The sequence below is a fragment of the Podarcis melisellensis genome (assembly GCF_964234715.1).
Source record: "Podarcis melisellensis genome assembly, chromosome: Z".
Taxonomy (NCBI): domain Eukaryota; kingdom Metazoa; phylum Chordata; class Lepidosauria; order Squamata; family Lacertidae; genus Podarcis; species Podarcis melisellensis.
In genome coordinates this window covers 32,523,185-32,550,475 of record NC_138547.1, presented here as the reverse complement: position 1 = coordinate 32,550,475, position 27,291 = coordinate 32,523,185, and the positions used below count along the sequence as shown (strand labels likewise).

General features: G+C 43.9%; 2 protein-coding genes across 2 annotated transcripts in view; both read right to left on the bottom strand.

Annotated features, from left to right (window-relative positions):
- Window positions 1-3,448: 3,448 nt before the first annotated feature.
- Window positions 3,449-6,708, bottom strand: PIN4 (peptidylprolyl cis/trans isomerase, NIMA-interacting 4). Its single transcript, XM_081896763.1, has 4 exons — window positions 6,563-6,708; window positions 5,525-5,598; window positions 4,508-4,627; window positions 3,449-3,626 (listed from the first exon to the last, which is right to left on the bottom strand). The coding sequence occupies exons 1-4, from the start codon at window positions 6,600-6,602 to the stop codon at window positions 3,468-3,470; spliced, it is 393 nt and encodes a 130-aa protein (XP_081752889.1). The 5' UTR covers window positions 6,603-6,708; the 3' UTR covers window positions 3,449-3,467.
- Window positions 6,709-11,125: 4,417 nt separating this feature from the next.
- The window catches only part of ENOX2 (ecto-NOX disulfide-thiol exchanger 2), a 39,967-nt gene continuing 23,801 nt past the window's right edge, over window positions 11,126-27,291 (bottom strand). The window contains exons 6-14 of the mRNA XM_081898002.1: window positions 26,703-26,766; window positions 24,272-24,416; window positions 20,523-20,634; window positions 18,973-19,154; window positions 17,916-18,023; window positions 17,194-17,247; window positions 15,312-15,420; window positions 14,285-14,370; window positions 11,126-11,346 (exon numbers count right to left, since the gene is read on the bottom strand). Coding sequence (XP_081754128.1) covers window positions 11,212-11,346; window positions 14,285-14,370; window positions 15,312-15,420; window positions 17,194-17,247; window positions 17,916-18,023; window positions 18,973-19,154; window positions 20,523-20,634; window positions 24,272-24,416; window positions 26,703-26,766 — 995 coding nt within the window. The 3' untranslated portion in view covers window positions 11,126-11,211. The remainder of the gene's footprint in view (window positions 11,347-14,284; window positions 14,371-15,311; window positions 15,421-17,193; window positions 17,248-17,915; window positions 18,024-18,972; window positions 19,155-20,522; window positions 20,635-24,271; window positions 24,417-26,702; window positions 26,767-27,291) is intronic.

Below are 27,291 nucleotides of genomic sequence, written 5' to 3'. Positions count from 1 at the left end.
TGATCAGGAAGGACACTTGGACAGCAGCAAGGATACTACTCGCTAAGAATTGGAAAACTCAAGATCTACCCACACTGGAAGAATGGCAGATGCAACTGATGGACTATATGCAACTGGCGGAGATGACTGGCAGAATCCGAGACCTGGGAGAAGAAAGGATGGAAGAAGATTGGAAGAAATTTAAGACTTACTTACAAAAATATTATGAATTATTGGAATGTTAAGAAAGATGCTTAGTTATAAATAATTGGCCATCACTAAAATAGATCAGGAACTGATGACAAGAGAGATTAAGAAAAACAAACTTGCAGGAGAACAATTTTATTGTAATTAAATAAGCGGTTTTAAAATTTGGAAATAAGATGATAATTTGCTGGACAAAATTTATTAATGATGCAAATGGGAGTGGGAGGCGTGAGGAAGTTCAAAGAGGATATGAAATTTTGTTAAACAAAGTAATACTGTTTATTGTTATTGGATGTTTTTTTCTTTTCTGTAAAAACCTTAATAAATATTTATAAAAAAAAAAGGAAGGACACTTGGACAAGCACAACTGAGCGATTTGTACAAGAATGCAGTGGTTGTGGGGCCTAACCATGGTGAACTCCTATATGCAAGTTACTTCTGTAAAAGGACATGATTTTTTTTGCAATGCACATTTCTAGTATGTTCTAACTGGAAGTATTTGCCTTCCTTTATTGCATGTGCAGCTTCAAATCTGTTTTAAAAGCATTGTTTTTGCTTGTTTGTGTATAAGCCACAAATTCAAAATCTATCAGAAGGAGGGAGAGCTCCTTCCTCAATTTGAGAATCACTTAGGACAGTTCCTGTGGTTCTCAGATGTCTGCATAACAGAGGCACACTCAGGCATTCAACCCTGAACCGAGAAACTATTTTATGCAACTGGCACCTGCAGAGATCTATCGGTGCACACTGATGTGCTTTTGTCCTGCAGAACCATTTGTATCTGTTAATTAGGCCTGGCCTGGCCCTTCTTCCCAGGTTCTTCACGAAGGTGCTGGGTTCACCACCATGCATTTATGTGAAGCCTTGCACAACCCTGTGGAAACAGCTGCAATGTACTTCTTCACATTTTGGAAAACTAGTCCGGACATCCAGTTTCAGCATGTATGCTATAAAGCATTTCCTTCCTTGGCTATGTAGCTAAGACTGCCCAAGACTTAGACCTCTTACTTAGAAGTACATCTCTTAGAACTACATGGGATGAGCTTTCAAATAAAGATGCTGAAAAGTGGACCCCTCTCTGGAGATAAACCTGGCCATTGTGGTGTAATTAACCCATTTTGGGTTTTATGTTTGGAAGGAAGAGGAGAGGCGATTGTCAGTGTGGAGAGATAATGGAACTGAATGGAAACCTAGTTTGTAAGAGCTCTTATAGCAAGGCTTGTAAGAGTTGTTGTGGCCACTAAAATAAAGTTCGGACAATGGTCTAAAGCAGGGAGGGGTTTCTCATGCCTGTGGACCAAATGAAGCCCCAGCACTCTGGACTCTTCCCCGACCACAGCACACCTGTGTCAAACACTTCCCTGGCTCTGCTCTGCACTCTCAAGTTATGTTTGACATTTGTTTAAATCTAACAACACAAAGGAAAATATAGGATGTTGTGCCTGGCTATAAACTCTGATCATTCTTTTTGCTAGCCTGCATGGACAGAAAGGGGTTTGCCAGTAACTGGCCTACTAAACAAAGGTAAAATTTTGTTCTTGTTGACGTTTAGTCGTGTCCGGCTCTTTGTGACCCCATGGACCAGAGCACACCAGGCACTCCTGTCTTCCACTGCCTCCCGCAGTTTGGTTAAGCTCATGTTGGTAGCTTCGAGAACACTGTCCACCCATCTCATCCTCTGTCGTCCCCTTCTCTTTGTGCCCTCCATCTTTCCCAACATCAGGATCTTTTCCAGGGAGTCTTCTCTTCTCATGAGGTGGACAAAGTACTGGAGCCTCAGCTTCAGAATCTGTCCTTCCAGTGAGCACTCAGGGCTGATTTCCTTAAGAATGGATATGTTTGATCTTCTTGCAGTCCATGGGACTCTCAAGAGTCTCCTCCAGCACCATAATTCAAAAGCATCAATTCTTTGGCGATCAGCTTCTTTATGGTCCAGCTCTCACTTCCATACATCACTACTGGGAAAACCATAGCTTTAACTATACGGACCTTTGTTGGCAAGGTGATGAATCCATTATTCCACGCACATTTCCTTCTGGCCCTGCCTACCACTGACATCTGGCCCCCAGAAGAGAATGTGGTCCTTGGGCTGTAGAGCCTGGTCTAAGCGCATATGATGCAGCTTTGTTCCTGAAGCTAAGAAATTTTAGCCATATAAACTGCATGCCTGGGAATCATGCAGAAACTGCCTTTAGCATTTTGGAAGGGTGGGGTTTGGGGGAAGTAAGCGACATCCACACTGCTAGAGTGAAGGCTTTCTTTACATGCTTGAGATCCTAGGTTTTACTCCCTAATTTTTGGACTTGATATTGAATCATTAATGGGTGACTGCAGGTTGTTCCCCTTCAATACCCTCAAAGAGTTACAGGGGGCTAGCCCCTTACACCCCATTTATCCCATCTGGGACCCCTTCTGAGGTGCCCTGAAGGTTGCTTGTCATGTTTGCTGCAAAACAATAAAAATAAAACATAGCCCTTTTTTACCAGTCATGTGGGCCAGCTTTAAAGAATTGCTGCTGTTGCTGCCACCTACCAAGGAAGAACAAAACACGTAAAAGAGCCCTGCTGGATCAGACTAATGGTCCATATCTAGCCAAGCTCCTTTTTCCCATTGTGACCAGTCAGAAGTTTCTTCATAAGTCCACAAGCAAGGCATGAAGGTAACAGCCCTCTCCTGCTGGTGCTCCCCACAAACAGAGATATTCAGAGCCATGCTGCTTCTGATTCTGAAGCGACTGAATATCAAGACTACATACACACCCTACATTTAAAGCACATGAATCCCCCCAAAGAATCCTGGGAACTGTAGTTTAGCCACTGCAGGGCTACAACTTCCAGTGCACTTCACAAACTGCAGTTACCAAGATTCTTTGGGGGGTAGGAGGGTGCTTTAAATGTCTGGTACATACAGAGCCTAGCCTCAGTGGCTAATTGAACTTACAGCCTTATTGGCCATGAATTTGAAAGCTGTCTAAACTAAAGGCCAAACTAAAGGCTAAACCAAGAAGGAGGGAATGATGCACTTTCTCTACACCATGCATAATTTCATTAAGGTCTATCATGTCCTTCCTTGGGTGCCTCCTTTCTACACTACCCACCCTCAATGTTTCAGTTTTGATTCCCAATACACACACGGTGTCTCACCCCACCATGGTATACACACACCAGCCTTGACACACCTAGGGAGGGTGTGTGGAAATCAACCTTCTATTTCTCACACAAGCATACCAAGGGTTTAAATGAAAGGGAATAAATTCTTAGCATCACAGAGAAACATTTTTTTTATTTACGCCCTTCAACCATTATGATGTGATAGCCAAACTTTGTTTTCACAGGAGGGTCTGTGTACACGGGCTTGTCCATACTGCTGACAGGCAAGGCGAAGGCTGCATCTTGGAAGGGCCCCACCATAGAGCCTCTGCTCATCCAGCCCAGATCTCCCTGGAAAAGAAGATCAATGGGAGACTGTTAAAGCCCTATAGCAGGGCTGTTGGGCAGATTTCAGTTCATTTAGTTTTTAGCAGAACTTCAGGGCCACCAACCAGAGCCAGGGTAGCTGGGGGGACGGGGCTGCTGTTCCCCATGAGCCCCCACATTGTGCTGACCTTTTTGTACACATATAAATCCACATCTGAGTTACTACACATCAGAGATTCTAACAATCTAATTTAGAAAGGGAGGAAGGAGGTTGTTGAAGTGGCTGCTATAACAGAAGTGAGAGTGAGAAGCCCTCACCAGTCTCCTGTACATCTTCCAGTGATCAACCAGGAGACCCAACCTCTCTTCTGCCCTTCCTTACTCTAAAATGCACAAGCCCTTACAGCTGGATCTCAGTTCCCTCTCCAATATGCTATACCTTGCTTGCTTTCTGCACGTGCTCCTGACAAGCCTAATTTGCTTTTCCTGTAGGTCAGGTTGCTAAGATATCGTCAACATTTTGCTTAAGTTTGTTCTTCGAACCTTTCCAAGCCTCCTCACCTCCTGTGTCCTCTTCTGTTGGGATTTCCACTGAAAGCTCTTGAGGCCAGAGACCTGTCTTTTTTAAAACTCATTTTACTTCTGCAAAGTGCTGTACACACAGATTTCACTTGGCTCCGCCTCTGTGTTTCTGCTGCAGCTAAGCTTCACTCTAGTCTTTTAAATCCAGATTTCAATTAGCTGAGTGTTTCCAAATCGTACAGCAGAACAGGCAGTGAAGTAGCAAAAGCAAGACTATAGCACCTTGGCTGCCTCTTTCTCTCAAGTCCTCAGGGCAGCAAGGGAAAGGTGGCAACCACAGCAACAAGGTGGTCTGTCAGCACAAAACAGAAAAAGGCACATACCCCTTGTCTGGCTTTGTCCTCGCTGTACTGAGAGGCTACCTCACTGAAGCGCACCCCAGCCTTGAGTTTTTCCAATGCCTCCAGGCATCTGCTATGCTTCTCACATAGAATATGCCTCACCTACAAAAAAGCAGAATGCAGATTAGACAAGCATACACCACTCTGGCTGAAGAGGCAACCCAGTCAGATGGGCGGAATATAAATAATAAATTATTATGAATTATGTATTATTATTATTATCCCTCAAGAAGTAATGCAACCAACGACAGCTCTGGCATTTGACTGTAATTTAATGTGGTTTACATTACCCCATCTCACTATAATAATTTATAATAATAATTTATTATTTGTATCCCGCCCATCTGGCTGGGTCTCCCCAACCACTCTGGGCGGCTTCCACAAAGACCAAAAATACAGTAAGATGTCACACATTAAAAACTTCCCTGAACAGGGCTGCCTTCAGATGTCTTCTGAATATCAGGTAGTTGTTTATCTCTTTGACATCTGATGGGAGGGCGTTCCACAGGGCGGGCGCCACTACCAAGAAGGCCCTCTGCCTGGTTCCCTGTAGCTTTGCTTCTTGCAATGAGGGAACTGCCAGAAGGCCCTCGGCGCTGGACCTCAGCGTCCGGGCAGAATGATGGGGGTGGAGATTCTCCTTCAGGTATACTGGACCGAGGCTGTTTAGGGCTTTAAAGGTCAACACCAACACTTTGAATTATGCTCGGAAACGTAGTTGTGCATCCCATAGCATGAAGTCATTAGTGTAGGGGAGAGGTGTTGAACTCCAACTCCCATCAGCCAGCAGTAGTCCAACAACATCTGGAGGGCCACAGAACCCCCACCCTCCTTGTGCAGACTGATGTCAAGCTAGCTGTGTTGAGTGGCTAGAGATCAGGAAGCAAGTCACCCTCCCCAGTTTAGCTGAATTACACTGTACATACATTCTTGTCTCTTTCTTGTCTAAAATTGCACCCCAGGGACACTATCCAAGGTGAAATGATACAAAACACCCACCTTCACACTGCTGCCACCTCCTTTGGGGCCCTGGGCTTTCTTATCTGCAGCATCACTGCCAGAGGATGCTCCACCTATGAAAACACACAAGGTCAGAGGCAACGGTGAGACACCCTGGGTACGCTATGACACCTTCCTTCCACAGTGCCAAGCCCACACCTGGTGCTCGGCTGTGTGTGCACCCTGTGCAGCCAAACTCCAGGTTGCCAATCTCACAGCAATGCACAGAAGCATGCTAGACTTAAGCTGCTATAAGGCAAAGGCTGCTCACCCTACTTGAACGCAGGCAGGATGTGAAAGCGCACAATCACAGCACAGGGAACTTAATCACAATGAAAGCTTTTTTCTTTCCCCCGTTCCTGTTTTGCTTGACATTCTGCCTGAAGAAGCATACTGTACCAGAGAGAATATGAAAAATTGCTCCCTGTTTTGTAACACTGGTTGGTCCTGATAAAAAGTATCCCCTCACTTTGTTGTGACTTATGTGTATCCGAACCGCTGTTCTGTACCATCTGCAGCTGGGGAGGAGGGCTCATGCCTCTCCAAACGCAGTACAATGGACACCATTACTGACCCTGCTGGCTGACTGGGGCCGATGGGAGTTGGGAGCATCTAGAGGGCCACAGGATTATATATCCTTGATCTGGGATATGCTGTACCACAAACCGGTCTCTTCATGAGTCAAGGGGCTGGAAACCTATTAGGGCATCCCAGGCACGTGTGGAAACCCACATGTCTCGGAGATCTCTGCACGTCATCCTGGTGCTTAAATCTGCTTCAGGCCGGTTTAAGATGTGCAGGGTTAGGCACGTCCTTCCAGAGAAGCTGGGGCTGGCCTGGGGGGCAAGCAGAGACTCTTAGGCTGCACTGTCCCTTCTGGGAGAGTAAGGCAGAGAAGACAAATCAGGATTCCTGGTGTCCCTGTTGTCAGCACCTGGCTGGGGATAAGGAAACTAGGACTCCTGGGTTCTCTGGTTGCAGCTGGAATTCATCCCATTCACCCCATCCCACCCCCAGTCAGCGCCCCCCATCCCTTACCCTTTCCCCCTTTGCCGCCGCTTTTCCCTTTCGGAGGCATCTCCACGGCTTCTTCCGCCCTCTCTGAAGTGCTGCGGCGTCACTCTCCTCTGACGTCATGTCCCGCGACTCAACCGACCGGGCACCCCTTCCCCTTTGCGAAAGCGGGCCAATTAGATGCCTGCGGGGCGGGGCTTCACAGCATCCGTCAAACGCATTGACAGAGCGAGGCAGCCCCTTCCCGGCATCGCCAACGTTCTGTCAAGTCGGGTTTCATCCTTTCAGCAAAACCATGATCACAGGCTTGTCGATAAACCCAGAGAAATGTGTTTGCTGCGGGCTGGCAAACGGGAGGCCGAGTGGACAGTCCTCCTTTGCTAGCCCCCGCAGTCGCCTACATGCAAGAGAGCTGAAGATGGCATACGTGGTTCCCTCTTCTCCCATGTTATATCCAGAAAAAGTTAGGTTGAGAGACGGTGGCTGGCTCTTGGTTCCCCAATGAGCTCCCTCAGAGTGGGAATTTGAACCCTGGTCTCTCCCAGGTCTTCCCCAACATTCTTTACTTACACCGTATTGGTTTGCACTGTGGTGCACCGAGGCAGATACACAAGGCTGCATTGTTGTAATTAGTGTAGGGTGCAAATACTGTGTGCTAATATTTTTAATATTTACCCACCACTTGAGTGGACTCTTCAGATTGGCATTGAAAATGCACCCAGGGTTCGGCTGGGGGTTTCAATACAAGTCCAAAGATTACAGCTGAGAGACAAAAATACTTTGAAAACATTAAAGTAGAAAATAAAGGAGTTACTGCTCTTTCTTCCATCTCCACCACTTCAGGAGGCCCCAAGACATAGATTTTGGGGTCCAGTCTCAGCATCTCAAGTTTAAGTCTCAGAGTCATAAGCTGGTCTCATGTTACTGTCTCTTTATTTTGGGTTGCTTGCTTCCAATCTTAGTCCTACTAAAAGCAGATCCATTGAAATTTATGGACTTGACTAACTTAGATCCATTAATTTGAATGCGTCTGTTGTGAGAAGTTAGTTGGATAAAACCACTTGACTATAGTATTACATAGTATTATTTTAAAATGCTAAACAAACCCAGCCATTTTGAAAGAGAAAATACTATTTATGTTTCCCTAAACTGCCATTTTCATCCAGTGGAAAAAACTGGATCCCTCCCCCTATGAAGAGAACCAATACTTTCCCCTTCTCTATGTTCCATTTTCCTGGGCCTTCACATCTTTAATTCCAACCCTTTACCATTGGACTACAGCTCTGAGCCCTGTTTCAGTATCAGAAAGTATTTTATGAACCTAGTAGTCCCATGACACCACTAGGTACAATCTTCCTTATCTGATATTTTGGTTCGGCCACAAAGACTTTCAGACTTTAGAGTGCTGGATACTTGCCCAGCCGAATGGCAATGCTAAACCAAAATATCAGATAAGGAAGATTGTGTTATTATATGCTTGCCTAAGTTACCTGGAGAGGGATGCGGGTGGCGCCGTGGATTAAACCACAGAGCCTAGGGCTTGCTGATCAGAAGGTTGGCGGTTCGAATCCCCACGATGGGGTGAGCTTCCGTTGCTCGGTCCCAGCTCCTGCCCACCTAGCAGTTCGAAAGCACATAGAAGTGCAAGTAGATAAATAGGTACAGCTCCGGCGGGAAGGTAAAAGGCGTTTCTGTGCGCTGCTCCGGTTTGCCAGAAGCGACTTAGTCATGCTGGCCACATGACCCGGAAGCTGTACACCGGCTCTCTCGGCCAATAAAGCGAGATGAGCGCCGCAACCCCAGAGTCGGTCACAACTGGACCTAATGGTCAGGGGTCCTTTACCTTTACTATGTTACCTGGACCCTTAAAAACAATCTTCCACCTAGCGTAATCTAACATTACAGAGGGCAGTACAGTGAAGTCCGCTTTAAACCTAAATGAGAAAAAGCAGGGCCTTGAAGTTGCCCTTCAGCATCTGGAAAGCAGACCAACCAGGTGTACAGCTTACCTGGTCACTGTCTTCCTCAAATACTAAGATGAATTTATTTTTACATTTTTGAATTTGTATGTATATAAATTAGCATATGCACACGTGTCCTTGGTTTTGTTTTTATGGTGATGTAGATATTCTGGCAATCTATAAGCGGCCATCCAATGTTGCCTGAACAAATATGATCCCCATCAGAGGCCCTGCTGCTCTGTGCCATTTTTGCCATTGGATGCAGAACGGGGCATTTTTTAATACAGTCTCTAGTGCCTGCCATACTTGCCTGCCTTTGGCAGAGCAGCTTATTTATTTGAAGAGGCATTTTGTGTTTTTACTGACTGCTGTGCAAACAGAGTTAATGAACTGTTGCCACTTCTGATAATGCTTCTTGTTTAACATTGATTATTTTAATAGTCTAAACAGATTGTTTTATGTTGTATCAGTTGGACTCCAGTAGCCACTTTAAATAGAAAAATTTTAATGCGGAAAAAACATGGTAAAATATGAAAATGAATTTCACATGGCCTAGCAGGAGTTTCTATGGCCAATCTATTCTTACTGCCATCTTTCCCAGTGTAGACTTTAAAAATCAGGGCACAGGAAACATTGACCTCTGGTACAAACTACCTGCAAACTACCCTGTGATCTTCAGATGAGGGGTAGTATAGAAATTTAATAAAGAAATGTTACAAGTGTGTGGGTGCCAGACTCCCCTAAATTCCTGGTCCAGTAGTATCAGAATTTAATTAATGCTTAGGGTGTTAAAACTGGGTGCCAGACTCATGTGTTTTAAGTTAGGTACTAGACTTCTAAAATTCATTGATCCAGTGAGTGTTAGAATATCATTCAAGCTTGGGGTGCTAAGACACTTCTAATCCCTGGAATCAGCAAAGTGTCAAAAGCTAATTAAGTGATAAGTGATCAGACCAGAACAGAGAACCAGACAGAAAATGGGTGTGGCCCCTCCATCAATAGATAAAGCCAGTTTTAAAAGTTAGAAGCAATGTGAGTTAGATGCATAGAGAGCATGGTTAGACATTCTTAGATCCAAGACTGTAGTTATGGAAGAAGCAAGACATTTTGGGGGGGGGGGTGTTGATGCTGTAAACCCATCCACCATAGGCTCAGGTTATATGTATCTGTAAATAAACCTGACAGCCTAAAGACACCACAGTCTCCACTGTGCCTCATTTCCAAAAGGAAACACAAACCCTGGGTAAAGCGCCTGGAACCCCCTGGAATCTTGCACCACTTGGAGATTGGAGGTGGCATGCAACAATAATAATAGCACCCAGCAGACTGTAGCAAAGATACCACACATGGAGGAGAGCCACCACTCATGTTAAAAACCCTTAGCAATTTTGCAAAAGAATTCAGTGTTGCAGAATCAGCTTGATGAAAAGTCAGAGGTCCATGATCAGAAACAACCCCCCCCCCCGCCATTTCTTCTAAATAGTTGTTAAAAGCAACTGTGGAGGGGTCCAAATTGAACTGGGATCACAGAGCCAGGAGAGAGAAGAGACTGAACTTTTCTTCCATGCTATTTTTTAAATCTGCATTGGCATCTTTAATTTGTATTTAATTAGTTGTTGTTTTTAAATCTGTATAGGAATTGTTTTGAAGAAAATTTTAGTCATTTAACACTTGATGTTTGCCCCTGCCCCAGGGCAACTTTGGGAGAAAGGGTAGGATATGAATTTAATAAACAAACAAAATAACCTCCACTCACTCAGGAGCTGTCATTTTCTCACCATGACAAATAGCAGCTTCCAGGGGAGAAAGGGAAGATTTCAATCAGGAAAGCAGCACAATGGAATGAATTTTTAATAGACCACCCCCGTCTACTGTAGCACTGCAGTCACATTTCAATCTCCTTTCTTCCACAATGGCTATTAAAATGAAATTTAAAGAGACAGCTGGTCTGATCATGGACCACCAATGTGTCATCTAGCCTGGCCCTTACAAACCTTTGCTACGACAACTGTTCCCAAGTTTAAACACATGGAATGTGCTCAAAGCAGCGAATGTAAGCACCCAGGGGAGGGTGGCCCATTAGGGCAAATGGAGAACTGCCCCACAAAGCTCAGTCTGCTCTCAAGCAGCTGCCACCTGCCTACCTTCTAACTTCCATCCAGAGGGTGGCACTGGCTGTCAGCTTCCTTCCCCTTAGTCTAAGTGTTGCCCTTTTAGAACTCAGAAGGGAAGAGGATATGGACAAAATTAGTTGGCTCCAGCTGTCGTTGGACGTGGCTTGACCAACCCATGGCCTCCCAGTCTTCTGCTCTACCACACCCAATAGCCACCACTGGGAGCATCTCTGCATACACACTAACAATGGAGGTAATGCAACTGACTTGAGAAACCCCAGAACTGGAACCAGCTGAAAAAAAGCACTGCTTTGGTCTTTCCACAATTTCCATAACCGTTTGAGAACAGATAGGTCCAAAATGGCTGATTCTGTCCAAATAAAAGTCATGAAACAGAGTAATCGCAGCACTGAAATGAAGTATCATATGGTTAGTTTTTAACAGAAATGTTAGGTCTCTCTGATGGCTGTAAACTCACCCAACAAACAATTTATGTTGCAAAATGGCAACAATTTCTGTTTGCAATCTTTCTCTTTATTATCAATGATAGAAATCAGGGGAAAAAAATTCATGGTCCAAAGTCCTATTAGCTTCAAGTTCATGTGGCTGTTTTCAGTCCATCAAAGCCACAGAATTTCCACCTTTTTTCAAGGCTTGCTCCAACACCACTCATCTCCTGCTTGAAAGTGTGCTGGAGTCGCATCATGAGGGCTTCCACTTCACTAGCACAAATCTAGAAAAGAAAAACAGAATGTAACTGAAAACAGCTCAAGACAAAAAAAAAAAAAAAAAAGGACGATCCTCTCAGTTCACCATGAAGGGTTAACATTTAACACCTTGGGTGAGATGACATTTCAGGGTATCCTGAACAGATATGCCAGACTCACAATCCTGTTAACGAACTTGGGTCACACACTGTCCACTGTTTCTCTAGGGAGCTCTTGACTCCAGGGACCAGAAACACTACACCTGCTACGGATGAACTGCCCAGCCCAGTTTAAAAGAAAAGTGAGAATCAAAGAGCCCCCGATCTTTCCAGGAGTTTATCTCTCCCCTCCCACCTCCTCCCCCCCGCTCTTCGGTTTGCAATTCACTGCCTAGAACAGGCATAGGCAACCCAGCCCTCCAGATATTTTGGGACTACAACTCCCATCATCCCTAGCTAACAGGACCAGTGGTCAGGGATGATAGGAACTGCAGTCTCAAAACACCTGGAGGGCCGTGTTTGCCTATGCCTGGGCTAGAATATGTGGATAAAATCAGGAGGTTGTTATTGAAGCACAATAGATTGTGTGACCACAGCACTTAAAATGCAGAGGTTGGGAATCTTTGGCCCTCCATATGTTGCTGGCCTCCAATCCCCCATCAAAGCCAGTTAGTTTTAAATAAATAAATAAATATATCCTTTATTAGGCATAGCAAACCACACATTATCAAACAGACACAGTAAACAAATTGTGCAAAATACAAGCTCAACATAACAAGGTTTGTCCCAGTCAGATCTTTAACTCCAGAGAAATCAATTTGCATAAATAACACAACATTACCACATCACCAATCAATAAAGAACCACTAAATCTCTTTATAATGGCCCAGTCTTTCCACATGGTAAAGGTAAAGGTAAAGGTACCCCTGCCCGTACGGGCCAGTCTTGACAGACTCTGGGGTTGTGCGCCCATCTCACTTAAGAGGCCAGGGGCCAGCGCTGTCCGGAGACACTTCCGGGTCACGTGGCCAGCGTGACATCGCTGCTCTGGCGAGCCAGAGCCGCACACGGAAACGCCGTTTACCTTCCCGCTGGTAAGCGGTCCCTATTTATCTACTTGCACCCGGAGGTGCTTTCGAACTGCTAGGTTGGCAGGCGCTGGGACCGAGCAGCGGGAGCGCACCCCGCCGCAGGGATTCGAACCGCCGACCTTTCGATCGGCAAGTCCTAGGCGCTGAGGCTTTAACCCACAGCGCCACCTGCGTCCAATTTTTTGGGTTCCCTCTTTGTAAATTGCATAATTTTTTTCTTATCATAGTTAATTTTGAGGTTATTAAGAGGGCAAAAGTTTGAGAAACTCTTAAATATTTTTTTAAAACCCAAAGAGGAAAGTGAGATAATTACCGCATCATCTGCATATAGTAATAAAAAACCTGGGATATTGTTTAAATAAGGAATATGAGTGGTTACATTTTGAAGAAATAATGGGAGGTCAGATAAAAAGAGATTAAATAGGGTAGGGGCCAAGATGTAGCCTTGCCTAACTCCTCAGTTATTCAGAATTGGACCTACAAGTCTACCATCTTTTGAAACTTTAACATATATTTGGTTACTGGAGTATAAACATTGAATCAATGTAAGCAGGTATGGATCAATACCACGGTATTCCAATTTGGTCTACAGTTTATTACAATCGACCAAATCAAAGGCACTTTTTAAATCTACAAATGCCACAAAGAGTCTTCGTTTGTTTCTCAAGACATATTTGTCCACTAGATGACTTAAGACTAGACACTAGTCAAGAGTTGAAGGTCCTGCCTTGAAACCAGCTTGTTCCTTACCAGGTAGACCTTTTGTAAGCATCCATTCTTCCAGTTTAATAAGCAGAGATTTGGCATAGATTTTACTTATGCATGGTAACAAACTAATAGGCCTGTAATTCTCTTGGCAATTTCTATCATTTATTTATTTTTAAAATCGACACCACTATTGAGTTATCCCACAATTTAGGTACAAGGCCTGAGTGATTGATAGAGTTAAAGAGCTGGACAAGATTAATCCTGGTTTCAACATTGTCACTGGAGGTTCAGGTGGCCTTGGTGAGTAGAGAGTGCCTATTTCCATTTCCAGCTGATTTGGAGCCATGCTCCCTTTTGGACAGAGATGTGCTCTGGTAACTTCCAGAACGGACTCCTGCCTATTGCAATGTGCTCTATGTGGTTCTGTCTTTGAAGGAAGACTTGCAAAATTGAATTGGTCCAAAATGCAGTAGCCAGTTTACTGGCTGCGGTTCCATTAAGAATTCACATATACCCCAGAACTAGTTGCCAGTTGGTTTCCAGACCAAATTCAAGGTGCTCACATTTAGTGTTTGAAGTCCTAAATGGCTTAGGCCCCAAATAACTGAAAGACTGCCTCCTTCTCTACAGATCCTCCTGGGTGTCAAGACTAGCAGAGAGGGGTGGGGGCACTTGGTAGTTCCTACATCCTCAGAGGTCTGGGGTGGAGGGCCCAACAGAGGGCCTTCTCGGTGGTAGCACCTAAGCTGTGGAATTCCCTGCCCATGGAACAGCTTCTAGCACCTTAAGTAGTTTTTGTCATATGCTGAAGAAACACTTCTTTACCCTTTGAGACTAGATATATACTTTATGTTTTAGAACCCACCTCTTGACTGTAATTTCTTTTAACTGAATATTTAATATTGAATTTTTAAATCGCTGCAGCCTGCCCTGCTACCTCAAGGTGAAAGGCGAGCAAGAAATCAAATGATAACCATCATCTGCAGGCACTCCAAAATCCATGTGACGACTCCTTGGCTGGCAACAGCTTGGGCTTTTATTTATTAAATTTATATATCCCACCTTTCCTCCCAGTAGAGCCTAGTGAGGCTTTTAATTGTGTCACAAGATGTCCCCAGAGGCACAAACTTTACTTTGCTCATCAGACAAGAGGTGCAGGCACATACCTTGCTATCAAGGCGCTGGAGGTAGGAACAGATGTATTCAATGCTCGCTCCAAAAGGGTGAACGTGCAAGAAGGTTGAGATTATTCCTAGAGAAACAAAATTAATGGAGTTACATCCGGGACTCAGATGCTTGCAGAGAACACATATGTCTCTACTGTGAGCATTTCTGTACCTTTGGGGAAGAGCAGAAGCTGCCTTTTGGCTTTTCAAAATGTCGTGGGAATGCCCAAGCAGCAGGTCATTAGTGAAGGAGCATGTCACCCTCCATATGTTTTTAGCCTCCTGCTCCCATCAGCAGCAGTCCAACAACATCTGGAGATCCACAGGTTCTCCACTTCTAGTGCAGAGAGATTCACACTGCGGGCTCCAACTTATTTGTTATAACATCAGGTGTTATGTATGTGGGTCTGACTCAGGCCAGGCTGCATTAATGGTTATCAGACTGGGCTGCACTTCTGGTGGGTGGATCAAGCCCCAGATAAAAGCATCCAGGAGTACTTCTGAGCAGGTACACCTTTGTTATTGAGCTCTCGGAATCAATTTTGCTTGGTTGGCAAAATTATTCACAGCTTGGTGTGTTTTGGGAATTAACAAAGAGAAGGTGTGCCTGTTGATTAAAAAAAATACTGACACATAAGCTTGTGTTTGTTTCAGGACTGCATCATCCATCCCACCCATTGGAAAAGTTTTTACTTTTATGGGGAAAGGCCAATTTGTTGTACAATAAAGATGCTTGGAGTGCATAATGAATTTAGGTTGTGCACATTGCAAAAGATAATGAGCCTTTACACCTGAGCTTATAGAGCTGGCATATTTTGGGGAGAGGGAGGTGTAGCTGGGTGTTAAAGAGCACATGCTTTGCAAGCAAAAGGTCCCAGGTTCAAGGTCCCAGCCTGAAACCTCGAAAGGTTGCTGCCAGTTGATACTTAGGTAGATGGACCAATGATCCAATGGTGCCCAGCAGCCTCCTATGTTTCTGTGTGGAATGCATCCCGGCCTCAACAATACCGTGGCCGGTGATCCTTACCCACTAGCAAAGCTTCCCTTTCTGATTTGATAGGGCTGCTGTTGAGTCCTCTCTCAAGTGTGCTCTCCTTCTCCTGGCACACTGAGCAAGCTGGTGAAAAGTCGTTGGCCTAAAGGCAATTACAGATAATTACTTTCTAGCACTGATTTGTATCCTAGCAATCTGTCAATTAAGTCACCAGCTGCATCCTGCACAGTAAGCATACTTTAAAAACAGTAAAAATATTATAGAATGGGTATAAGATAAAGGAGCTGGGGAAAACACATTAGAAATTATTCCCAAATGTACACATGCACACCCACCCACCTCTGAATGGGCACTGACTTCTTCACTTACAATGGATTTTTATTTTGCATGCTCACAATTAGTGTAATATTCTTCAGGAAAACACACAACTGCAAATCAGAGTCAGCCAACAAATGTGAGCTTCTCTCTGCAAATGGAAACAGCAGGTGTGGGGATCTAGACTGCAGCAGGTGAATGCACCTTGCCCTCCCCACTATGAGCCTGATCCAGTTCCCCCCTTCCCCTGGCACACTGGCTATTTGTGAAAGAAAGAAAAAATCTTGCACTGAAGGTCAAAGCTTTACATCACAGGTAGTTAGCCTCAAGATGGCTTTTAAAAGGGATTAAACTAATGCATGGAGAAGAGGTCTCTCAGCGGCTAGCATAGCTGAACAGAACTTCCATGCACAGAGGCAGTATCTCTCTCTGAATACCAGGTGCTGGGGAAGGGCATGGCTTCCTTGCCTAGCTTGGAAGCCCCTAGAACAGGCTTCCTCAAACTTCGCCCTCCAGATCTTTTTGGCCTACAACTCCCATGATCCCTAGCTAGCAGGACCAGTGGTCAGGGTTGATGGGAGCTGTAGTCTCAAAACATCTGGAGGGCTGAGAATGAGGAAGCCTGCCCTAGAAGCAACTGATGGCTGCCTTTGAAAACAAAAATGGCAGATTGGGCAGACCTCTGCCTAACACAGCAAGAGTTCATCATAATAATAATAATAATAATAATAATAATAATAATATATTTATACCCCGCCCTCCCCAGCCAAGACCGGGCTCAGGGCAGCCAACAACCAATAATAAAAACAAGTTGATTAAAATACAACATTAAAACATCAGGATGCAGCCTCTTCACAGGAGGAGAAAGGAAAAAGAAAGAGAGGGAGGGAATCAAACTGATTCTAAGCCAAAGGCCAGGCAGAACAACTCTGTCTTACAGGCCCTGCAGAAAGAAATCAGATCCTGCAAGGCCCTGGTCTCATGAGACAGAGCGTTCCACCAAGCCGGAGTCAATGTTGAGAAGGCCCTGGCTCTGGTTGAAGCTAATCTAACTTCCTTAGGGCCCGGGACATCTAGGGTGTTGCTATATATAGACTTTAAGAAAGTGGGAAGCTTACACAGTGGGGATAATCCATCAGGGAACAAAATGGTGAGGGCCAGCTAAAACTGAATTAGCCCAAAGAAATCTAATCAAAAGTAGGCTGCAAGATTTTCATAATCATGCAAGATCTAGTAGATCAGACAAAGGGTGCAATTCCATAAAGTTTGAGAACAGTAACTGTTACAAACCATGTAATCACCATGACTAGAATTAAGCATCACATGTCATAGGGATGGCATGTTCCAGTGCAGAAATAGAAAGGGGCAAAAGGATGGTTTTATGCCTCAAAGTCACCATTGTCACCATTGTCTATATTACCTCAACAGGTTGGTTGAGGCTCATTCTAGGATTTGTGGCAAGCAAAGGAAAATACTGCCTGCTACCCTGCATAGTAGGACTGGGTTAATAAAAAAGCAGCCATATTTGAACCTGAATTCACAAGGAAACATAAAAATAAGACTATGTCAAAGTATTCAGAAAGAAACTTACGAAACTCACGTGGTCTTGATCATTGGAGTCTTTCCCCCATTCTGGTCCAGCAGCCAGCTCTTGCTATATTCAGTTGGAGAAACAAAAAGTCATAGTCCCAGTAGCATGTTACTCTTGTTAGTTGAACCACTCAGCACTTTCCCCTCTCAGTGATAAACATCACCTTATCAAACTAAGGCTGAGTTAACAATCAAGAACAGAATCATGTGCAGCCACTAGCCCAATATTATTATTTTAAGATGAGCAAGTTTTGTGCAAGTCCCCAAAGAAGTGTCTAATAATTAAAAACAACAGCAATATCGTAAAAACTCATTATGTTGGGAAAAGTCATACAGGCAGGTGATATGAAATGCAACACTGGCTTGAGACTACAAGACTTTCGACATGTAACAGATTTAAAGTCTCAACGGATGTGATGCAAGTTACCCAACTTCATACACCTTTGCTCTGTTCATAGCAATGCCAGTAAATAGGTTACTACATATTTCAAGACTATTTTGGCAAGGCCTAGATTATGTATGTATGTATATACATCTTTATCCCACCCTTCCTCCAAGGATAGTGGGCAACATACATGGTTCTCCCTATTCCATTCTTTTTATCTTCACAACTACCCTGTGAGGTGGGTTTAGATTGTAAGAGAGAAATACTGGCTCCCAGTTACAAAGGGAGCTTTATGTCCAAGTTAGGAGGGAGAGCCAGCAAGACCAGCACCTGGGAGCAAATCTTACCTTTTCATTTAGGCTTTCAAGCAATTTGTCGAGTTGTGCTTTTTCTTCATTGACTTTTTCCAGTTCAGCATCTCTTCTTTCACATTCATCTTGGAGTTTCAGGAGATGCTTGGGAAGAGGAAGAGAACAGTTTCATCTATTGTATTTTTAGCCACCCAGTCCCATACACTGAGTAAAGTACAAACAAAACCAAAACTAATATTAGACAAACTAGGATTTATTTATTTATTCATTAAATAAATTGGCACCTGGTTGGCCACTGTGAGAACAGGATGCTGGAAAACATGGGCCCCTGGTCTGACCCATTTTACATATAGGGCCAATTGCTCATGGTACAACTTTTGCAAACAAAAGTTAAAGCTACCTGAGCTGTTCATTTTTAGAGGACATCCCTTTTTTATTATCCAAAACACTTGCTGCTGTTCACTTGGGGATGAGAGAGCTTTTGTAGTCTCTCTGACTATCATAGCATTTAGGAACATAAAAGATATTCCTGAAACAGCTGCTTGGAACAAACAATTTAGGTGCCCTTTCATGGTGCCAACTCTGTAAAGAAGACCCGCATTAGTCCACGTGATTAGGTCCATTAATTGTTCTACCAGTCACATGGAACCACACTGATTAACTCTTTCCCCAGCCGCACAGAAGCAGTTTTACAGCTACAACAGAAATCACATTTCAGAAATGTATTCAGGGAAGGCTCTGGCACTGTAAAGCCTAAACAGTACTGCTCTGTAGTCAAGTCTACTTCTTAGTGAGGGAGCATTCCCATGTTGCAACCTTGGAAAGATATTTGAACATGTTGACATGTTGCAAGCTTCATGAGGGCATTTATTTTCACTCCAATAAAAGGCATCAGTAGAACAGCCTTCCCCAGAGGTTTAGGACTACAACCCTGTCAGCACTGTCCATCATAGACAGTGGTCAGGAATTATTGGAGTTGGAATCCAAAACGTCTGGAGGGCACCCTGTTGGGGAAGAGAGATCTTCTTTGGCACAAGGCAATTACTACAAATATTCATTGGAGGTGGTTTCCTTTTGCAGGAAAGAGTCCTACCTGCTGCATGCCTTGCAAAGCCTGCTGGAGAATCTTTAATTTCTGGTCTTTGCTTATGTCTTCATCTCTGTCCACTTTGCCCTGCTCTTGCTTTAAGAGATCCACCTCATTCCTGTAGGCATCAAGCTGACATTTTAAGCTGTCATTTTCTTCCTTCAGAGCTTCTGCTTGAGATATTAGAGCTGGGGGTTGGGAAGAGAAAAAATGGGAAGGTGGATACACCTATTGTCCTTGGAATTAGTTTGATCTTCATTGTTCCCATTTTGGTATCTTTATTTTCTGGAACACCTTCTCAATATATGCTTAATTCCTTAATAAATGTATTGGAGATGTTTGCGTTATACATGTGTTATACATCAGCATCTGGTCTCACCTGTTTTGGTAATTTGCTCTGTAGGCACCCATGACACAGCTGTAGTATGGACTGCGTCAGACTGATCTGTAGTTTGCACGATACCATGCATGCTTTGCAGCAGGGGACAGTAAGCAAATGCAAAGGCTGTACATCACTGGAACAAATCATTTTCTACAGGTCCCATCCCCTGTATTAAGTGGTGACTCTTTGTGGAACTACAATTTCAGATTTTATGGGAGAATCCAGATCTGCAGGAACTCAAACAATGTACCGTATTTTTCGCTCTATAGGACGTACCAGACAATAGGACGCACCTTGTTTTAGAGGGGGGGAAACAAGGGGGGGAAATTCTCCCCCTCTCTGCCCAGCGCCCCTTCAGCGAAGCGGGGAAAGGGTCCCGGGGGGCTTCTTTAGCCCCGTGCGCGCTCTTCTGGCTGGTGACGCGCCGCTATAGAGGCTCCTGCCATAGCCGCCCGTCACCTCTCTAGCCGGGAGAGGGTCCCGGGGGGCTTCTTTAGCCCCGTGCGCGCTCTCCTGGCTGGAGAGGTGACACATGGCTATAGAGGCTCCTGCCATAGCCGCGCATCACCTCTCCAGCCGGGAGAGGGTCGCGGGGCTATGGCTTCTTCGCTCCATAGGAAGCACACACATTTCCCCTTCATTTTTGAAAAAGTGCGTTCTATAAAGCGAAAAATACTGCAACTAGCTCTGCCATTTCCAATCAGCTACTGTTTTGTAACTGACTCTAGCTTGAAAAACCTGGGGCCCTGATTAAAAATAATACCATAGATTCTGGCATATAAAATGACTTTTTAACCCCGGAAAATCCTCTAAAAAGTTGGGGGTCGTCTTATACGCCAGGGTGCTAAACCGGCTTCACTGGGCAGCTTCCTCTTGGCATGGAGCAGAGCCCACCGCCCACTGCTGTGGCAGCAGCTTCGGCAGCTTTGCTGGGCAGTTTCCTCCCAGCGCAGAGCCCACCGCCCACTGCCGCTGCCCAGCGAAGCTGCTGTGTATAAGACTGGGCGTATAAGTCAACCAAATTGGCAGCTGCCAATTTGGGGGGGTCGTCTTATACGCCCAGTCACCTAATACGCCGGAATCTATGGTAGGTAAGTAGAACACACATGCTTGAATACTGCTCACCGCTGAACTTGAATACTCTGGCTTCCTTTCAACACAGTGTCAGTCATACCTGACTCTTCCATCTCCTTGGCATCTGATGGCTCTGTCTCGTCATCAGACATTTCCATTTCTTCTTCTCGTCGGATGCCCATCAGCTCATCATTCTGAATGTTGCGGATTTCCTATGATTTAAAGAGCATTTTTTATATATATAAAAGAAAAAAGAAATGCTACTGATTGCTCTGCATGCTGGTTCACAGTTAAGAACCTGCAGGAAGTACCAGGAGAAAAGGAATAGGGGGAGAAGTGTAGTGACTTTGTGTTTGGTAATGGCAAGCTTTGGACACTTAAACTATCAAGTTGCTAATTTGTGCAATTTGATAAAATTCATTCACAGAATTTTGGGGTGCGGAAGATTAGCATGGAATTCAAAGCAACTCCCCCTTGATGATAAATATTGTAACTTGCACAGAATGTTCAGAGAACAAAATGCTTTATGTTCGTCCATTTTTTAATCCTCGAGTAATTGAGGATTGAGTAATTTTAATTACTCAAACAAGCCTCATGATCATTTCATTCCTTATACACATGGCTGGGGAATGATGTAAACCAAAGCCACCCCAGTTCAACTCTTGAGCTTCTGGGACACCAGATCTTAGCAACAGTCAGGTTCTAAGGTAGAAGAGCAGTCTGTCTGAAAAATGGTTATTTGAAGGAAAGGGTGGGGGAAACCTAAGAGGTTTATCCTTTGGCTATTGCCTGGATATTAGGGAGAGAAATCCCACCAAATCCCAGCCCCTTCCACAGATGCAAACCATGGAGGGTCCTATTGTAGCAAGGGGGTAAGTGAATAGCAGTTCTAGAATACACAGAAAAGCCACATGGCTGCTAAACAGAAATGAACAACCAGACAAAAGTGTGATGGTTAAAGAGATGGAATGATTTGCTCCTAGGGCATTGGGGACTTTTATGCTAGATTTATGTTACCCAGCCTAGTATTGCTTACACTGACTAACATCAGCTGTTCAGAATCTCAGGCAGAGAAGAGGCTTTCCCAGGGTTTTTCCCCCCTAGATCAAGAGGTGCCGAAACTTGTTGAGCTTTTTTAGGGGGAGCAAAGTTGTGCCAGGAAACAGCAACACAACAGAGGTGCTAGAATGCCCTGGTCTTTCCCATTACTGCTACCCAATCCTTCCAACTGGAGATACCAGAGATTGAACCTGCAACCTTCCATATTAAAAGCACCAACAAAAATAAAGGAATGAATGAATGACCTACTTATGTGAAGCTTACACACACAAAAATTGCACAAATACTATTCAGTAGAACGAAATATCATTATACCCCCCTTCCTTCTCCCCTCACCCCCTTTTTTTTCCCCCACACTGAACGTAACTGAACTGTGAAAAGGACCCTATGAATTGAAAAAAGAGACACTATATGTACTTTTATTACACAGTACAAATCTTCAATAAAATAAAAAGTAGGCAGCATTCTTCCCAAGTTCCCAAACTCCATATTATGGCTTTCATCTCACACTATCTCCTTTTTTTTTTTTTTGATGAAGACAGATCAATACTGGAAAGTGCTGAAAGGTTTCTTAATGTCAGACGATCAAAGCCATCAAGACATAGGTCCTTAAGAACTCTCTATTAATATGTCCCTACCCAACCACTAAAAGTAGGTGGACTACGCATGACAGGGTGTTTTCTCTTACAGTACCAAAGGTGTGGAATTGCTCTCCAGACGGAGGCCAATCTGGCCCCATCACAGCCAGCTTCCTGCCACTCTGCCAAAACATGGCCCTTTCACAGAGCCCTTGGCAGACAGACAGCAAGATCATAAGCAATACTACTGTTTGGGCCAATTCTCTTTGTTGCATTTTTAGTTGCTTTTTATGCTTTGTGGGATTCGTTAAGACAGAGAGGCAGGATAGCAGCGTTTTTATAAATAAACATAAATGAAAATGGTTTTGCAACAAGCATGCCAATTACTCCGCAGGCACAGCAGGACAGGATCTAAATTTCATTTATTTATATCCTGCGTTATTCTACTCCAGTTACGAAACTACCAATAAAATCGTGCAGAATACTTGCCATATGTTCCAGATCACAATTACTTACCTGAAGCTGCCACAAACTGCAAGGAACCTCATTGTATATTTGTATTTTAAACCAGTTTTAACACATGCCCAGTTGCTTCTCACCCCAACTATTTATCGCTGCGATCCAGAATAATCGTGAGCAAACTATGAAATCACACAGAGTAGCACAGGCACCACTCTTGAACAAGGCCAGACATAAAGGCACCTTTGCTTAAAAATTGCCCTTCTATATCAATGTTAGTTATGGCCTGTTTGAGAACTAAGCTATACCATGGTTTCATGTGAATCCTTACATCATTTGCAAGTATGTCTTAATGTAAGGCAGTATGGCAAAGTTCTGGCCCTCCAGCTGTTGTTGCATGAAAACTCCTATCATTTCTGACCATTGGCCATGCTGGCTGGTGCTGATGAGAGTTTGAGTCCAACACCAGAAGTTTCTGGGGAAGAACTTGGACTGTCTTCATTTCCATGTTTCTTATGTTCTCAGTTCTGCATGCCTGACAACTGAATGCATGCTGAACATTTTTAAAGCTTCTATGGATCTTCTTAACCAAGCCTGTCCATCTCCAGCCCTTTCTAAATCATATAAGAATACTCAGCCTCTTCATAATTCTACAATGCACCACCACTTAGGGGCTTCGTTCAAATTATGCCTGGCACATTCGCCATTTCTGCTGTGGGCTTCAGTAGCAGACAGACTGCATGGTTGCCCAGAATTTAGAGTCAGAATAGGTCAAAGAGTCAAATCCTTGCAATAGCAGAACTTCTTTAAATCATACCTGACAGTAGTTCATCTGGTCTCATCAAATGTGTGGAGAAAGAAAGCATCCAGGGAAGGAGAATCCATACTCCTTTGTTCAACTATTACAGCTAAGAATACTTATTCACATGAACCCAAGGTCATCTGCATCTTGAACCCAGCGCAACTGCTCTTGTCTCCATAGTGTCTGTCCCATGTGGGACATTTGTAGCCTTGTTACAGCCTAGCAGTGTAAGAATGCTAGCACTGCCACATCTTTCCAGCCATTTAACCTAAGAAGAGCCCTGGCAGATCAGATTGAAGGCCCACCTAGACCAACATTCTGTCCCCACAGTGGTCAACCAGAAGCTTATGGGAAGCCCACCAGCAAGTCACCCCCCCCCTCCATGTTCCCAAACAGCTGACATTCAGATGATTGGAGGCTACAGATGATGACCTCCTTGCCATGGTTCTAGCTACCTAAGTTTTTATATGACTATTGTGTGTGTCTTAAAGCACCTGAATCCACCCTAGTATAATAGTAATAGTAATTATTACTATTATACTTCACCCATCTGACTGGGTCACCCTTGTCTCTCTGGGTGGCTTTCAACATATATAAATCATAATAAAATGTTAAACATTAAAAGCTTCCCTATACAGGGCTGTCCTCAGAACTGAAGAGAGCTGAGCTACTATCTTTAGGTCATGGGCATAATGCTGCCCAAAAATGCAAGTACAACTATATCTAAAGAGCTTCATTCATATCCCACTATAATTCTGAGCTTCTTCTTAATAGTGTTCACCAATGGCTGTTCTCTTCCTCTCCTGAACTTCCTCGTGCTGTGTTTTGCTATGAACTTAGCTCCATGTGCGTTGCTACTTACCTTCCAGAGCAAGGCTGGAAAAATCCATCCTTTTATAAGCAAGCCTATAGGCCAAAAGGAGCTAACGAAAAGTAAAAGGAAGTACCAACCTCAGCTTGCTTGCACCATACGCTGATGTTCTTACGTTGCGCTTTCGTGAAATGGTCCCAAGCCTTTTGTTTGGATGCAGAATGGTACACGGCCACTATCTGCTCGACTTCAGTTTCAAAATCAGCAGGCAAAACCAGGCCACAATATCATCCAGAGAGGGCAAGAGAAAGGAGTAAGAGAGCGGGATCAGGCAGGTAGTCCACTGAATCTTTTTCTTATGATGCTTTGCTGGGTGGAACCATAGCTGAGAAAGATGGTGCTCAGGAAGAAGCCAGAGCCACAGAACTTGGAGATCAAAGCAGACAACAGGCAAGATATGTTTGTATGTCCAATCAGGCAGAAGCCAAGTTTACAGAGTAAGCTGTCTTGATGAGGAGGGTGACACTAAACACTCAAAAAAGGAGTTTCTTAAAAAAAACTCAAGAGGAAGAAAAGCACTCATGTAAAAAGAAATAAGATGCTTGGCGAGAGAGAGAGAGAGAGAGAGAGAGAGAGAGAGAGAGAGAGAGAATTTCTCCCCCACTTCACAAACATTGTGTCATAAATAGGGCTGGGTGTATTCCACAAATCTGTAACTGCAAATAAGTACTGGGCCCAAAATCCTGCACACTGAATCTTACCTTGGTTTTTAATTATGTTTCTAGTCCTTACCACCACAGTGATAGACTTGGAAAAATCTCAGAAGCCAAAAAGAAATGGAGTGTGACTTCCAGCGGAGCTTTAATATTCCCAATGGGTTGGCTTGCTTGTAACACTAAGGCAAACAATGGTTTAGCATGGGCTCCCAGAGAGGAAATCACAGCCACTTTACTTCTCTTGTTCTTCTGCTGCTGCACTGCTCTGAGCTAAGCCATCATTTTAGCTCAGCATGTGATGAACCCAGGATTGTAGCTTGTCTCACTCCAGACAAACAACAGCAAGGTCTGTTCTTCGGTTTACAACTTATGGTTTGTCTTGATCAATAATAATAATAATAATAATAATAATAATTCATTATTTATACCCCGCCCATCTGGCTGGGTTTCCCCAGCCACTCTGGACGGCTTCCAACAGAATATTAAAGTACAATAATCTATTAAACATTAAAAGCTTCCCTAAACAGGGCTGCCTTCAGATGTCTTCTAAAAGTTGTTTATTTCCTTGACATCTGATGGGAGGGTGTTCCACAGGGCGGGTGCCACTATCCAGAAGGCCCTCTGCCTGGTTCCCTGTAATTTGGCTTCTTGCAGCGAGGGAACCGCCAGAAGGCCTCGGCGCTGGACCTCAGTGTCTGGGCAGACAGATCCTTTCCCAAAACATAATCCTGCAAATTTCTAGCCAAAAGGTTTAGACAAACCATGAACCTTAGTTCAGTCAACACACTGAGCCAAACCATGGCTTAGCTCAGAGCAGTAAAGCAGCAGAACGAGGGAAGGTGTGTAGCAGCAGCAATATCCTCTCCGAAAAGCCTCACACTCATGCATTTATGCTGAGCATTTGGCTTAGCATTACATGAGAACCAGTTTTATGACTAGATTATTTTTAAAAATCACAACATGTACATATTTGCACAGCTTATATGAGAAGTTACAATGCATTGTTTTCCTCGGGATGGAATGTTATTTTAAACACCAGAGTAGGGCCCTGCTGATGATGTGAAAAGTACGATATGCTACCCCACATTCAGTAAAGTAATACAGGTCCTTTCCCAAAACATATTCCTGCAAATTTCTAGCCAAAAGGTTTAGTTGTGAAAGATTATCTTCCCTGAAAGGAGCTAAAAATCCACCCCATAGCCACAGGTGATTGACTTGAACACTGGAGAGGCTACTGAATTACTCTTACCCTGGCTAAAGATTGACCAACACCAACATGATGGCAGGATTCAGGTCTGAGGTTCCCCCCAATTGCTACTTACTGTAACTCCTTCTGGAATCCGGGACCAATATTTTTTTTTAAGGTTAACAGAATAAAACAATTCAAAACAAACACTAAGCAAACTGTAAGGGACTGCAGAATCCTCTTGGTACACTCAGGAGACGAATGGTCACACTGTGCTGTGATACATAACAAGGTGACCTTAAAAGGCCAGGAGGCTGCTAAGGTGTCGGCTTCCCCAGCGGCTTCCCCAGTTGCTGCCTGCCAGGGACTTGGTTGGCTAGTTACTCAGTTCCAGAGAATGAAGGAGAGAAAGCTCTGCAGGACATTCAATAGGAACAGAATCTCCTGGTTGGAAATGGATCCTGGTTAATAACAGGGCAATGAAAACTGCAGAACACTCCCAGGGCTCAGAAGAGCATCAAATGTTTTGTACATAACGTTTAAAGTGACGCAAAAAAGGAAAAATGAAGCAATATTACATTACCTTGAAGGCTTAAATCTCCCATTTAGTAAGATGATTTGTAGATCCTCAAAGGAACAGGAAGATAAGGGATTTGGCTATACACCTACCTTTGTTGCCTAAACCTCTCAGCAATCACCAAAGGTACAAGGCTGTGGTTAACACAGGAGCAGCCTGCGGGTAGGAACATCACTAAGGCAGAAAATACCTGCACATCCCGAGTGTGAACAGAAATTAAGAAGACACTTCAAAGAAGATTCAGAAGCTTCAGTTGGTGCAGAAATAGGTGGTCTGTCTCCTGATGCAGTATGTATGATGCAAGTACATGACATCTACTAAGGCTCACTACCATGTTCTTTCCTGTGTCCCATCCCATTAATCACCCAAGAATGCTCTCCAGACTGTACCATTAGTTTACCAAAGAAAATGTGCACGGTAGGAGTTTTGTGGGCTTTTTTATTTGTTGTGTCTGGGGACCATTTTCCCCCCAGAAATCTATCAGAATAAGATTTTGATAGTTTTCCAGAAGCTTTGTAAGGTTTTCTTGTTTCCACTGAGCATTAATGGCCTGGTGACCTTTCATTCATTTAAAATTAATTTTAATATCCAGCATTTTATCTGTTAAATGGTTTGTTATGTTTTTCCTTTTTTTAAAATGTTTACTGGTTTTCTTTGACATTTGTACGAATGCAGCATGGT

What these genes read in the sequence shown, in the direction of transcription:
- PIN4 (XM_081896763.1), bottom strand. Translation starts at nt 6,602, where the DNA reads ATGCCTCCGAAAGGGAAAAGCGGCGGCAAAGGGGGAAAGG. An exon ending in CGGCGGCAAAGGGGGAAAGG is followed by an intron (nt 5,599 to 6,562) that starts GTAAGGGATGGG and finishes GTGTTTTCATAG; the next exon opens with GTGGAGCATCCTCTGGCAGT. An exon ending in AGGACAAAGCCAGACAAGGG is followed by an intron (nt 3,627 to 4,507) that starts GTATGTGCCTTT and finishes CTTCTTTTCCAG; the next exon opens with GGAGATCTGGGCTGGATGAG.